General features: G+C 36.9%; 1 protein-coding gene across 2 annotated transcripts in view; it reads right to left on the minus strand.

The window, feature by feature from the left end:
- Positions 1–14,769, minus strand: part of lmtk2 (lemur tyrosine kinase 2) — a 45,387-nt gene that overhangs the window by 21,790 nt on the left and 8,828 nt on the right. Inside the window, exons 2-6 of one of the 2 annotated variants that reach the window (XM_022673244.2) lie at positions 13,645–13,775; positions 13,042–13,192; positions 10,522–10,598; positions 8,217–8,335; positions 5,137–5,224 (exon numbers count right to left, since the gene is read on the minus strand). In XM_022673244.2, coding sequence (XP_022528965.2) covers positions 5,137–5,224; positions 8,217–8,335; positions 10,522–10,598; positions 13,042–13,192; positions 13,645–13,775 — 566 coding nt within the window. Of the gene's footprint in view, positions 1–5,136; positions 5,225–8,216; positions 8,336–10,521; positions 10,599–13,041; positions 13,193–13,644; positions 13,779–14,769 lie in introns of both variants that reach the window. The other variant, XM_022673237.2, reaches the window with a different exon arrangement.

The raw sequence follows: 14,769 nt of genomic DNA on the forward strand, positions 1-14,769 counted from the left end.
TTATGTTTTTTAATCAAGCACAAATTAAGCATCTTTATATAGTCAATAAATTATTAATTAGACTAGTTGACTAATTCAAATAAACCATGTTATATTCATTAATAAACAACCATAAACAGGCCTTTTTTTTTAAATACATCAACCTAACTGTATTTAGGGTATCTATAGCCCTATATTTTTTGTTATTGGATTTTTGTCTTAATCTGCATTATTGTGTTTTCTAAAATCTTTAAGCTTTAACTTTAAGCCCCAATTTCATGATTCTTGTCCATATTCTCTACATAGGTCTGTCACAATAAGAATTTTCAATGAAAAATATACTGTCCCAGAAATTATATGACATTATTGTCTTTTAATGACCATTAAATGCCACCAACATAAAAAACAAAAAAAGTATAACAAATCAATTATCGTATTTTTCGCACTAATTAAAATAAACCTTGTTAGATTAATTAATAAACAACCGTGAACAGGCTTTTTTTTTGTTTATACATCAACCTGACTCTATTTAGGGTATCTATAGGCTATTAGGGATGTACAATATTGAAAAGAAAAAAAAAAACAAAATAGTGGTATTTTGTTATTCTGCAACATATATTGCAACAGTAAAAAAAACCTTTGATTTATATTGATGAAATACTCTGTGAAACAAAAACACAGAAAGGAGAAATCACACAATCTACCTTTGGTTATTAAATGGTGCCAACCCTTTTTTTTTTATTAATCAAGTTGTACCATGACATGTACCGGTATATGGTTTAATTTGCCTTTTTGTTTCACAAATAAATATTTTGTTGTTGGATTTTTGTCATTATTTGCATTATAGTCTATATCTAAAATCTATTTTAAGTCTCAATTTCAGAATTCTTGTCCATAGACCTGTTATAATAAGAATTTTCTTAATTAGAATTATTTAATTATTTAAAATATTTAAAGACCATTAAATGCCACTAACATAAACATAAAATATTATAACAAATCAATGATGGTATAAAAAATAAATTATCCTTTAATTTTCCCCAAAATGGTCAGTGCTCCTTATAATCCGGTGTGCCTTATGTATGAATTTTACCAATCAGGTTGTTAGGAGCAGTAAAGCCACTCTGCTGAAATACATCATTATACAGGAGTTTCAGTTTAGTTATCTACCCCCCACCACCACCACCCAGTGGTGAGACCTGCTGAATTAGAAGTTCCTTATACTGTCTCTTAAAATGCACCTTATAAGCGGGTGCACTTTATAGTATGAAACATAAAGTATACCATTTGAAAGACACATAGGGCCCAACATTGCAGGTCCTGTGATGTGACTACTGTGCTGATGCACTTTGCAATGGAAATTCTAGATATAATGTGCAGCCCTGACAGACATAAAGTATATACTACCTACAACATATGGAGAAGCTCATATCGAACAGTCTATCTACTATCCTTTGCAAAATAATCAGCCTCACATAAACTGCTACAGTGCGGTTGCATTTATTGCTACTCACAGGACAATACATTTGAAAAATAGTGTCTATTCTATGGGCAACAATGCTTTCATCCCAAACTTCCACTTACATTTTTTTAAGAGTTAGCCAACAGAAAAAAATACAAACATGAAAAGAAAACAGAAAAGAAGAAGGCGAAGTACTTTAGGATCATTATTTAACAAATGTTAACTAAAATTTGCTGGCACCTCCAAGTGTGGATCAAAACAGCCGCCCTCCCACACTGCTCTGAGTCTCTGAAGCCCCTTAGCTTGCCAGAGCAGGTCACATCCCGTGCTACAACGGCAGCCCCGCAGAGGACGCCGGCTGCGTTACGCAATTCTGGGCCACGGTGAGCTCATCCTGGCCCTGAGAGACAGAGGCGATGGCTGAGAGCCACCCACCTGCTCCAGCTCTGGAGGACTTCAGCCCAAAGCTGCAGCGCAGCCTCACCGCTGGGCAGGTGCTCGGAGCGTGTCCTGGCTGCTAACCACCAGGGCTTTGCAAGTAGCTGATTGCTTACACAGCCTTAACGAGCGCCGCTTTGGCACCATTTTAGCGCCTGGTGATCCAACTAAAGGGCATGTTATTGCGGTTTGTGATAAAATTAACCTTAGAAAAACAGGGGGTAGTAATTTATAGAGTCGATAAAGCTAATTACAACTACCTATTACTATTGCTAACTGCTAGGAAAGAATAATATAAAAGCACTGTATTTTCCACGCAGCAGATTATAAGGCGCACTTTCAATAAGCATCTATTTTTTGTTCCTTTTTTTATACACTAGGCGCTTTATACAACACTAGTAAGGAACAGGGGTGTCGCCATGTATACAAAACTATTTTAAAAAATCCTTTAAAGTCAAACAAACGCTGGATGTTAATCTACACAGATTTCTCTGCTGAAAACATTTTATCTGGGTGAGAAAAGCGCTTCCTTTATTTACAGTAAGCTTAGATTTCCAGATTTCCACTAAGGCTGGGTGCAGCAGCATTAGCATTAGTGGCTAACTGTGGTTTGCGCTAGTCATGATTCATGGCTAATGTCGCCTAACAGCACTACTTTGTATAATCTTGAGTGTTCCGTTAAGCCTGGGTGATATTAGCTAGCTATTCGTCTCACATAGCTTATTTTAACATGATAAATACACAGACTACAGACTGATATAATCACGTCTGAACGGCAAAGGAGCTAGCGCTTAGCGTGGTTAGTTGGTAATGCTTATGCTGCTCCAACAGTGCTATACAGGGTCAGCAGCAGGCTACAGGATGATAATAACCACCTTTAAATGGCAAAAGTGCTAGTGTTTAGTGCAGATAGCAGCTAATGCTAAAACTGCTGGAACTAAACTGAAACTCCTTTATGACGCTGCATTTCAGCAGAGTGGCTTTACTGGTCCCTAATACCTGACTGGTAAAAAAAAAAAAGTTTACAACCAGGTACAATACATGCTTTGGTATGGAGTTGTAGTATAGAGGTTCCTAATGGTGTCCTGTGAATATCCCAAAATATTCATGCCATTCGTGCAGATTTTGCAGAAGGATGCATTGTCCTGTTGGAAAAGTGCCCCAGAGTGTGCATTCAGAAAAAGTAGCGGCACACACAGGTTGCAGGACCTTATTAAAGTATTAACGTTGGGTTAACAAAAGTACATTTTTAAAGCAATCAATTAAAAAAACGTTAAAACTATAAAGTACTCTGAGGGAAAAGTAGGGTTGCGTTTGATCCGAAGATGATCATTAAAGCAGCAAAGGACCAGCAGCACTGGTAAAGACTGATCAGATTCAAAGATTTATAGTATAGCAGCCTGTGACTAATTACACAAAGCACACAGAGCTATATGAATATGCATCCCTCAAAATCAAAAGAAAAATCATTACTCTAATCCTGCTACTTTACATAAAATGCACATCCCAAGCCAACAAACTCAGGCTTCTAAAACCATTAACTCTCACTTCAACACTGGTCTAAAATCCAAATCCATTTTAATTCAGCTGTATCTATTCCAGGAGACCATTACTTTACAAGGAAGCACTGTAATCTTGGCCCAAACGCGACACATGCGCACATGCAGCGCTGGCTGCGGTTCATGCTAACTTGCAGGCAAGGCGATAAAATGCACCAACACAGCAAGACGGCAGAGTGACAGTGGCGGTAAACGGAGCCTGTTGCTTTATTGGGCTGAGAGGGAACTGGAGAACGCCTTGTGCAGCTATGCGGCTCAGATCCCTGTCGGGCACAGGCTGGAGGCTCAAAATAGATCAAGAAAAACAGAAAATAAATCACCCAGATAGAAGGAGCTCCATTCACACGGAGCATCCTTACAGCCTGTGCTTTGCTCCTGTGGTCTGTGGTTCAGAATTAGATAATGTGAAAAGATTAGGATAGTACAGTACCAGTCAAAAGTTTGAAAACGCATTTGGATCGTTTTGATTTTAAACGCATTTCTTTATTTCTTTATGCAATTTATTTTCTACATTGTAGATTCATATTAAAAGACAACCTGTTCAACTAAGATGGTGATTTGGAATGATCCTTCTTTAGATACATGTAAGAGTGAGTGTGAGAGTGAGTGAGTGAGTAAGAGAGAGAGAGAGTGAGTAAGAGAGAGAGAGTGAGTAAGAGAGAGAGAGTGAGCAAGTGTGAGAGTGAGAAAGTGAGTAAGTGAGACTGAGAGTAAGAAAGTGAGTCAGAGTGAGATAGAGAGATAGAGAGAGAGAGAAAGAGCGAGAGAGAGAGTGAGAAAGTGAGAGAGTAAAAGCAAGTAAGTATAAGAGAGAGAGAGAGATTGAGTAAGAAAGTGAAAGAGAGAGTGGGAGAGAGTGAGAGTGAGAGAGATAGAGAATGGGAGAGAGAGAGAAAGACAGAGAGACACAGAGAGAGAGAGAGAGAGAGAAAGTGAGAGAGTAAAAGCAAGTGAGTATGAGAGAGAGAGAGATTGAGTGAGAAAGTGCCAGAGAAAATGGGAGAGAGTGAGAGAGAGAGAGAGAGAGAGAAAGAGAGAGAGAGAGAGAGAGAGTGAGTGAGAGAGTGAGTGAGAGAGAGGGTGAGTAAAAGACAGAGTGAGTAAGAGAGAAAGATATCTGCTCTCTCTATTTCACATCTGCTGGATTGTAGCTTTACAGTTAGCGCAGTGCTCTGCAGGGTGTTTAGAATGATGGTGGAGAGAGGGCAGCGCTGCAGGGGGCGCCGTGCAGTTCACCGGGCTGAAAAGTATCGGGATGGGTTGAGAGTTCACTGTGCAGCAGCCTGGTGTTTAGCTAGCTAATGCTAGCTATCTCTGTGCTGCTACTCCCGTGTAGAAAGATTACACATTTTTGCAGTGCATTTGAATGAAGCCACTCAAGCATTAAATAAGCATTTTACTTTCATTGTGGGAATTTTTCATGCACTGTAATGGAGCTAAAACTTAAATCTGAGGAGGACTTCACACAGCCAGCTAACTAATGTAAAGAGGTGTGAATGATTTGCCCAAACATCAAATTATTTTAATTTAATACCAAAACAGGTTTTCTCTGTCAAAGACTTTGCAGCACATGATTCACTTCCTTCTCAAATTAATAGGATGTACTGGTGTTCATAATAAAGTTGTTTGGTAAATGTGTATACTGTACTTGACCCCACATTTATCTAAAAAAAAAACATGCATAAACATAAAACTTACCAGTTCACAGTACTCGAAAACAAGCAGGAAAGGAATGGCCTCCACACACTGACCAAGACACTGCAGTATATTCGGGTGCTGAAGAACCCTACAGAAGCACAAACAACACAAACACAACAGCACTGAAATGTAATCACTTTCCATCAAGAGCACACTTCATTTATACAGATAAAACACATCGTCAGCAAAGTAATGCAATGTCATCAGAAGAAGACAGATGGTGCTGTTAACACAGAAGAAAAGAGAAAAATCAACAGCAACTCAAACAAAAGCCTTTTTCCCCTCATAAAAAGCCTTAAACCTGCTTGTATCCCCTTTTTCATAGTGCATTTCATTAAGAGTGTATAGAAAATGTTTGAATCATACAGGGCATTGGGGACTGGTGTGTCTATATGTATATATGTATATCTCAGTATATATAGGAGTTTATTTAAATTTATCATCACTGTCAAGCAATACAACGTTTAAGGGAAATCATAGTGTAAAACAAAACAAAAATAAATAAAAAAAACATACATACTAAATATATGTCTAACTAAATATCTGCAAACATAAAGATACAAGGTTTCTGGCAAACAATGATAATAAGGCTGCTCCATCTTGGAAAATAAACTACATTTCTTTGACACATTTTGTGGAATTTAACCCCCTAACAGGCCAGGATTTGTGTCAATTGTCTGCCTTTTATTACACCACTAAAATATTAATAAAAAGCTTTCATTTTGATAAGGAACATTACTGAAAAGCATAATTGTATTTGTAATAGAAAATAAAAAAAAATATTTAAGTAAATCTGCTAATGTTAAAATATAATAAATAAAATCGTCTCTTTACTGAACTTCATTTTAAAATCTGTATTTTTATTTCCTTATTTTTAAACATGCAGAATTTGGGTTGATTCCTCTTACTGATCTGAAATTATTAAGTGGAGTAGAGAGAAAACAGGCAGCTTCTCCAAGTGTTCTGTAGAAGCCCTGAAATTTTCAGAATGTAAATAACTTATTTTACTGCAGAAAAAAAGGGTTTTGTATCACCTACACCTGTAGCCTGTATACGGGACAAGGCATTTTAAGAGGTTAAAAATACACAAATTTTCACAAGGCATTAGATATCAGTGATCCATTATGTCATGGAATTAATGATGTACGCCATGTATCGAAGGCTGAAGTATAATAAATGCATTCAGCTACTTTTAAGCTGCACCCAGAATAAGACATGAAGAGAAACATGAACCTACTGGCACCGTGCCTAATGCTAGGCGTGGGCTAGAGGGGTATAAAGCTCAGCCCTGCACTGAGGCTCTGAGCTGAGGAGCAATAGAGGAGCTGTTTTCTTTGGAATCATGGAGCTCCGTCCAGTACTACGTTTGGGTTGATTTGGGTAGCTGGTGGTCAAATCTAATAGAACATCTTCCCGAGCCAGTAGAGACGGATCTTATAATAAAGCATTTTTTCCCCAATTACTTTGTTTTCAAAACAAACAATAAACTATGAGCAGATGTTCCAGATGAAAACTTCGTCGATTATATATATTTAATATATCAAGGAAAATGAGAGAACATGATATTTGATGTAATTTGACATTTGAATTCGAATTGCACATCCTGCAATGTGAGTACTGTGCATGCTTACATTGAAAAAACAATGCTAAAATTATTTATTGAGCAGCCCTAACATATAAAACGTAGCAAACAGAATTTGGGAAATCTTAATATTAACCCTCTCTGGTAGGAATTCCATTTTTGGAGAGAATTAATTAATTCACGCCATTTTTCAGGAGCTTTGGGGCGCCCCCTGTTGAAATATCACAACTTGCATGAGGTTTATACGTTTATACGAGATTATTCGTTTTTAATATCTATGTATTACACACTTGTATGATTCACTGTACTGTGTGGAGATACAGCCTCTTACAGTGGTATAAAAAAGTTTGGGCACCCCTGATCATTTTCATAATTTCTCCTTTATAAATCATTGGTTGTTCGGATTAGCAGTTTCAGTTAAATATATCTATACCACTTTAAAAGACTACCTTTATAAAGGGTTTATAAATGGTTTACAACTAGTTTATTATTGGTTACTAATTAAGTTGTAAATGCCTTAAAATCATTAATAATCAGTTATAACACATATGTAGAAAGGGCAACAATGATCTGTTGTTTGCCAAATAGTAAACCCATAGCTATTTATATTGTTGCCCTTTCTACATATGTGTTATAACTGATTACTAATGATTTATAAGGCATTTACAACCTAATTAGTCACCATTAATAAACTAATTGTAAACCATTTATAAACCCTTTATAAAGGTAGTCTTATTTTAAAGTGGTACCAATATATTATATAGCACACGAACACAGTGACATTTGAGAAGATAAATTAAGTTTATAGGATTTACAAAAAGTGTGCAATAATTCTTTAAACAAAATCAGGCAGGTGCCTACATTTGAGCACCCCAACAGAATCATCAGTACCCCATCAATATTCAGTAGATCCTCCTTTTGCAGTAATAACAGCCTCTAAATGCTTTCTACAGCTTCTAATATGAGTTCGGCTTCAGGTCGAATTTATTTTGGATCATTCTTCTTTACTAAACATCTCCAGTTCATTCAGGGTTGACGGTTTTCGAGCATGAACAGCCCGCTTTAAATGACACTACAGATTTTTTTGAATAATATTCAGGTCTGGGGACTGAGATGACCAATTCAGAATGTTGTACCTCTGCATGAAAGCTTTAGTAGATTTTGAGCAGAGTTTAGTGTTTAGGGTCATTGTCTTATTAAAGTATCCAGCCCCGGCACAACTTTAACTTTCTCACTGATTCCTGAACATTGTTCTCAAGAATTTATTGACTGAAATCAATGAAACACTCAACTTTAACAAGATTCCCAGTACATGATATTTATTTTAGATTAAAAAAAAAAACAAAGAAAATGAATGCATGGAATGGTATGAAATTGTGTAAAAACCATGGAGGGTTAACATCAAAAATTGCAAAACTGGTTAAAATGCTCATTTCCAGGTAAAGTACATTTCAGAAACTGAAATAAAGGAAAATTTGATAATTTGAGAGTGTGTTACCTGTATGGGTCTCCCTGCTGAAGGAAGTCATTCTGCTCTTTGGAGCTGGCATTGGCCTTCAGCTCTTTGACCACCACTCTGGCTGCACCAGGATCTGCGTAGATCTCACTCAGCAAAACCTGTTTAACACAAACCAGGGTATTTATTTTTAAAATAATGCAAAAAAATGCACAAATGTTAACAACAGAAAGCAGGAGAAACAGCAGATTCAAATGTCTCAGTGACAGCAAACAGGGCTCTCAGGCTCGGTCCGGCCCAGTTAAAGAGTGTGTGCGTGTGTGTGTGAGAGAGAGAGAAAGAGAGAGAGAGTAAGTAAGGCCTAGCCAGCAGTACAGGACAGGCTGTGGCAGCTGCTGAGGATGAAGATGTTCTCACAGCTCCGTTGGGCACAGTCCACCCAGGCAAGAAAGAGCACGAGGAAACAACTCTCCCACTCGTTCTGCTGTCAGTAAACACAAACACATACACACACAATATGCTAATAATGAAAAGTGTGTGCAAAATGCCACGCTTCCCATAAACACACACACAAACACGTACACACCACACTGTGGTCCCTACAGGCCAGGACACATTGACAGTAGAGGGACAAGAACAGAACAAAACAGAACAGAACAGCACAACAAACGTGCGTGATCCTCTCCCGGGGGAAAGAAAGTGGAAGTGCCAGTTTAACCTACGCTTAAAGAGCCACTAAATCCTAAACCTTTTTTTTTCCATCAATAGATGAAATGTGTTTGTTTGAAGTAATAAAACATACCAGTGCTACTTAAATTTTTTTATAAACATTACCTAACCTTTAAAAAAACTTTTTTTTAATTTGGTCATTTCTGCCTCTGCAGCGCCCTCTCAGGTTCAACTGTGCTATAAGCAAGGATGATTTGTCTGTGTATTTTGGTAAGCAGAAACATCACAATATGCAGATCAGTCAATCAATAATGCCCGCCCCCGATGTGCAATCATCTGCATCTCACCGCTATCAGCTAATCTCCTTTCATTCTGCCCCACCTCTAAACCCATACATCATCCAGTGCCCGTTTTCACACCAGCACTATTTGGTCCAGTTCGCCTGAACCTTAATGCTATTTGATTGAGCAGATGTGAAAACAGTAATAGCACTCAGGTGCGCATTTATAAAAAATAACGAAATAATAAAAAAAAAAAAAAGGAATTTGCTTGTGGTAAGAATGTCTTAATCCGACCCAGCTATCAAATATACTCCTTTTATTTGAGCTAAACTGCTGATAAGGTGCAGTTTGCACCTTATTTACCACAGCTATGACTAAACTGAGTCTGCTCCATGCTGTTTTCACGCAGTGTGTGCAGCGTTCTCTGCTTGCAGCCACGCTACTTCATTTACCATGCGAATATCTGCGCTGCACATCCTATTAAAAACACTGTTTTTGAAAGCACAGCAGCAAATTTTCAGTGTTCTATTATAGACAATAACAATAAGCATTTTGTTAGCCTTTAAACCCTTTAACAAATATAGCTGCTCAAGTATATACAGCTCTGAGGGGAAAAAAATAAGAGACAACTTACAAATTATGAGTTTCTTTGATTTTACCAAATTGAAAACCTGATAAATAATCAAGAGTAAGATGGATGATCACAAGCCATCAAAACAAGCTAAACTGCTTAAATTGTTGCACAAGGAGTGGCATTAAGTCATTCAAAAGCAGTGTGTAAGACTGGTGGAGGAGCCAAGATGCATGAAAACTGTGATTAAATATTAGGGTTATTCTACCAAATATTGTTTTCTAAACTCTAATTTTTTGCATTATTTGAGGTCTGAAATCTCTGCATCTTTTTTGGTTATTTCAGCCATTTCTCATTTTCTGCAAATACAATGACAATGACAATATTTATATTTGAAATTTGTGAAAAATGTTGTCTATAGTTTATAGAATAAAACAACAATGTTCATTTTACTCAAATATATACCTATAAATAGCAAAATCAAAGAAACTGAAGAGGTCTCTTTTTTTCCAGAGCTGTATATATATTTAAGTAATACCATTTCGTAACCATCCCAATTTATTCAGCTAAATCTGTCAAAACTAAATTTAAAAGAAAAAGTATGGGGTTCTATACTTGCTCTGTTTGATCAACTGATCTATTTACTACTGAATAAAAAAAGGGAGTGCCTGCAGCTTCTTCTTGACATTTCTTGATTAGTTTTCTTGTTTAGGGAAACACACCCTAGAGACGTGTGGGAAAAGCTTGTGTTGTGTTACTGCAGAGGTAAGCACACTCCAGGCACACACCCACACATCAGGGCCTGTAAACAGAAAGGCTTCCTTACCTTGCCAAACCAGCCGCTCCCAATCTCCTGAAGGTAACTGAGTGTGTGGCGGGCCACATGTGGGCCTGTCGAGACGTCTGGAAGAAAGATACGGTGGTGACAATTCAGCTAATGAACTAAATACCCAAGCAGAGGAATAAAGTGCTGCTGAAAAATAACTCAAACCAAACAAAAAAACTAATGGTAAATCCTGACTTGATTTTCTATTACTTTACAAAACTTTTAAAAGACGGGTTAACTTACAGAAATAGTTGTAAAATACCCTGTTTGTTAATGGCTTTAGCCATTCTGATGTAGCAGAAAGCTGCAATAAATACAGAAATACACCCAAATGACCAATCACAATGCGTGTTTTGCTGTGTCTTAAGAGTAATGATTAAAAAACACAGTCCAGATGAGGGATTTTCTCAAATGTTTAGATACATTAAAATATTTAAGGAATCCAATAAAATTAGGGATGGCAACCAAAATGATTTAGCCAAAAATTAAAGATATTAAAGGATTCTCATTTTCTTAGTTTATCTTACAATATAATGGCAAAAAAATGCAATTACTCTTGTGTAAGGAGCAATGCACTTTTGATAGTTTGATTTTCTGCCAAAATAAATGAAATATAAATCACTGTTTTTAAATAAAAGTCAACAACAAGCAGCACAATCTCATTAATAAAATCTTCTCAGATCCTGGTTTTGGAGTTACATATATTGTTTTTTTTTCATATAAAAGACAGTATTTTGGGCGTTCTGGATTTATAGGCTCTATAGTGCCCCTCTTTTCCCAGGCTTTAAACAGGAAATGAAGACGGTTTAATTTTTCTTGTGTTTGAACAGAAGTTACAGATGTCTTTCATCACTTAATTAAACAGAGTGAAAGACTACAGCAGCAGTAAAACTGCACTGTACTCTGTGTGTGGAGCCTGATCGCTCATCAGCAAGTGGAGGAGAACAGAAAAGCACTTTCCATTCTTGGCCAACGTATTGAAAAGGGTATTTAACTGACTTATTACAAAAATAATTTTAAAATTAAGTATTTTTCAGAAGAGACTGGCAGGCCAGCAGCTCACCCCCTCCACCCCCTGCAGCTTTGTGTATCAGAACGCTGTTAAATAGCTAGTGACAGTGAGGCTGGCAACCGACAAACAACACACAACATAAACAAGGTTCTAGTACAGCTTATGTTATTTTTTTATGCTTTACTCAAGAAAACTGATCAAATGAAATTAAGCATTCAGCATCAATAATCATGCTTTTCTACCTCTCTGTTAACTGCCTGCTTTTCAGATAAAAGATACGAGCTGTACATGCCTAGGATAGTAGTGTAAGCTAGCTAAGATGGGTAGCAAAATTAGCTTTAATATATCTGTCAGTTTAAATAAACTGCTTTCTCTGTGCAAATTTCACTCATGTGACTTGAGGAGCACTACTGAGGTACATTTATTATTAGAATAGCACTGTTAACATACATATATTACTATAATAGCACTTTTGTGGTAAATGTATTGTGCTTTGTTAGTTTGGTTTTACTATGAATAAATATACTATGAAAATCAAGACAAACAAAGGCAATTTAGGCAACTTTATTTATTCATTGGTGAAAAAGTAGATCTCTCTCATCTCTAAATAAAAGGAAATTATTTTTTGATTAAATCAATTTTCTATTAAATACAGTGCAATTCTGTTACGTTAAAGAATGCACAATACTGTACGCCTGACATTAGAACTGCAGTAGAGATTACTTACAAATGACCTCTCTAAGCATTACTATATCCCCAGAAATATGCAGCTTTTCAAAGACGTAAATCCACTTAAACCTTCTAACATCAAGAAACCAGATCTGTATCGTTTTCTCCTCAGTCAACTGCACAATTTGCAAAAAGAAATCAGTACAGATCACATATGCTGCTCAAAGAAGAAGCCAGAGTTTATCACTAACTTATGCTATTTGTTAACTAATACTGAATATATATTAAACAATAATGTTTCTAGTATTATTAACAGATTTGCATAATGGTTACCAGAAAGCGGTCCTATTATACTTTAGAGTACCATATTTCTCGCAATAAAAGGTGCATTTAAAATCCTTTCATTTTCCCAAAAATAGACATTGTGCCTTATAATCTGGTGCACCTTATGTATGAATTCTACCAGAAGAAGAACTTTTTGTAAAGACACTCTGCTGGTGCAGTATTAGCATTAGCTGCTAACCGCAGAGCTAGCTCTTTCTTGTTGGACTGTAGTCTGTGTGTTTACAGTGTTAAAACAAGCTGCGTGAGACGAACCGCTGGCTGATAGCGCCCTAGCTTAGTGGAACACTCCGGGTTCCTCGGTCTAGCACGGTCGTGCAGCATTTACTAGCGCTAAGCACTGCTGCTAAACGCAGTTAGCACTGCTGCTAACAACGCTAAAATATTAGAAATCTACACTTACTGTTAATAAAACAAAGCGATTTACTCACCAAAATAAACCGTTTTCAGAAGAGAAATCTGTAAAGAATTACACTTTTGTTTACTTAGGCTCTTACCTGCTATCCGGGACAGCTGGAGGTGTGGAGGTCCAGGCAGAGGCACAGTGGGAACAGCCAGGGTGTAAACCTCAGCCGGGGACTGCATGGAGGGGGTGTCCTCCGCTGGTGGGGTGAAGTCAATCTCATCCTCAAAATTGTCTTCAAACTCCTAATAAGAAAATCAATAAATTTTGTTATTATTGTTACTTTGATACATAAAAAGAGTGTTATAGACTGTGGACTTTGATATAGCAATAAGAACCTAACCTTTGTTGTACACTAAAGTGTTTAACTGAAATTTCAAACTGTATTTAGCGGAGATGTAAAGATTGATCTACTATGTAACACATAGTAACAAACTAGTGCACCGTGTAAAGGAAGCAGAGAAAAGAGACATTTAACCCAACTAACCAGTTACCCCTCTAAAGAGTACATCGTTCAGCCTATATAGCGAGTAGTTATTTGCTCAGCAACACAGCAAAACTAATAAACGGGTATTTCATGTAAAAAAAAATAACATTTCAGACTAAACAGTTAGCTAACATCTCATTTTAAATTATTATTTTAACAGACTAACTTCCTAAAATACCTCAGCACAGCGCTGCTTATGTCGCAACTCACCTTAAAGTTGATCTCTCGTTCTTTGCAGCAGGTCGCACAGTTGAACAGCACCACCACTATGGCCACCAGCACAGACAGAGACAGCACCACCAGGAGGTTCAGAGACACATGCACCTCACCTGCAGCTTCCCCTGCTGAAACACAACACAACAACAAAGTTCAACCAACATACAGTAATATTAATATGGTGACTAAAAATCTATGATCAGATTAATTCGTCATAACATTCATTGCATCCCATATTTTATAGAACCCTAATGTCATCAGCCTGAAACATTGGGTTAAGGCTTAGGCTTTTTACTGCTCTGCCTGATAATTTTGCTCCTTGGTTATTCTGCCTTACATACAGTGTTACTAATATCCAGATGCCTCTTAAGACTGAGATTAACAGGATGAGGCGTGTTAGATTAGGATTAGAATAATCACAGCATGAAAGTAGCCAGCAGATGAGCAGCAGATGAGCAGGGCTGAGTGCATGGTGCAAAACAGAAAGGTGATAAGAGGAGGTTAATTTACAGTTTTCTGGCAAATATATGCAAAAATAGAAGGTTCTGTGGTTTAATATGATAGGTGGATTATATCTATAGTTTTTTAGGTCCTAAACACTTAAATGCAGCTATCAGCTTAAGAGACGGTAAACTGCTGATGTCTGTGAAGATGTGGAGATGACTAACGGCTAACTAGCAATGCTAACTATACACTTCCATAACCTGACAGCGCCAGCATGTGATGAACTAGGACACAGGCGGTGGCATTTGTATTGTTCATATATGTATCAAAATAATATAACTTTTGTGCCTTTGCACCTATGAAAAAAAGTTATCGGCAACCGGTACAAAAAGTTAGTCTAGAGTAGGGGTGTGTTATATTGTATCGTACTTTTTTGCTGTTTTTAGCAAAATAATACTTCGCACTGTTCTCATTTCCTATTATATATCTACTAGAGACAGATTATATCTGTCAAGTATAATTTATTTTACTTTAATCCTGGATATATGGAGATATTTGGAGTGCATTATTATTAGTATCATGCCACTCTGGATTATTGACTTCTGTTACAAACATGATAAAATTCTTGTATTTTTTTTATATACCTCAGTTAGGGGTGAGCCATATCATATTGTA

Source organism: Astyanax mexicanus, chromosome 19, assembly GCF_023375975.1.
Source record: "Astyanax mexicanus isolate ESR-SI-001 chromosome 19, AstMex3_surface, whole genome shotgun sequence".
NCBI classification, from domain to species: domain Eukaryota; kingdom Metazoa; phylum Chordata; class Actinopteri; order Characiformes; family Acestrorhamphidae; genus Astyanax; species Astyanax mexicanus.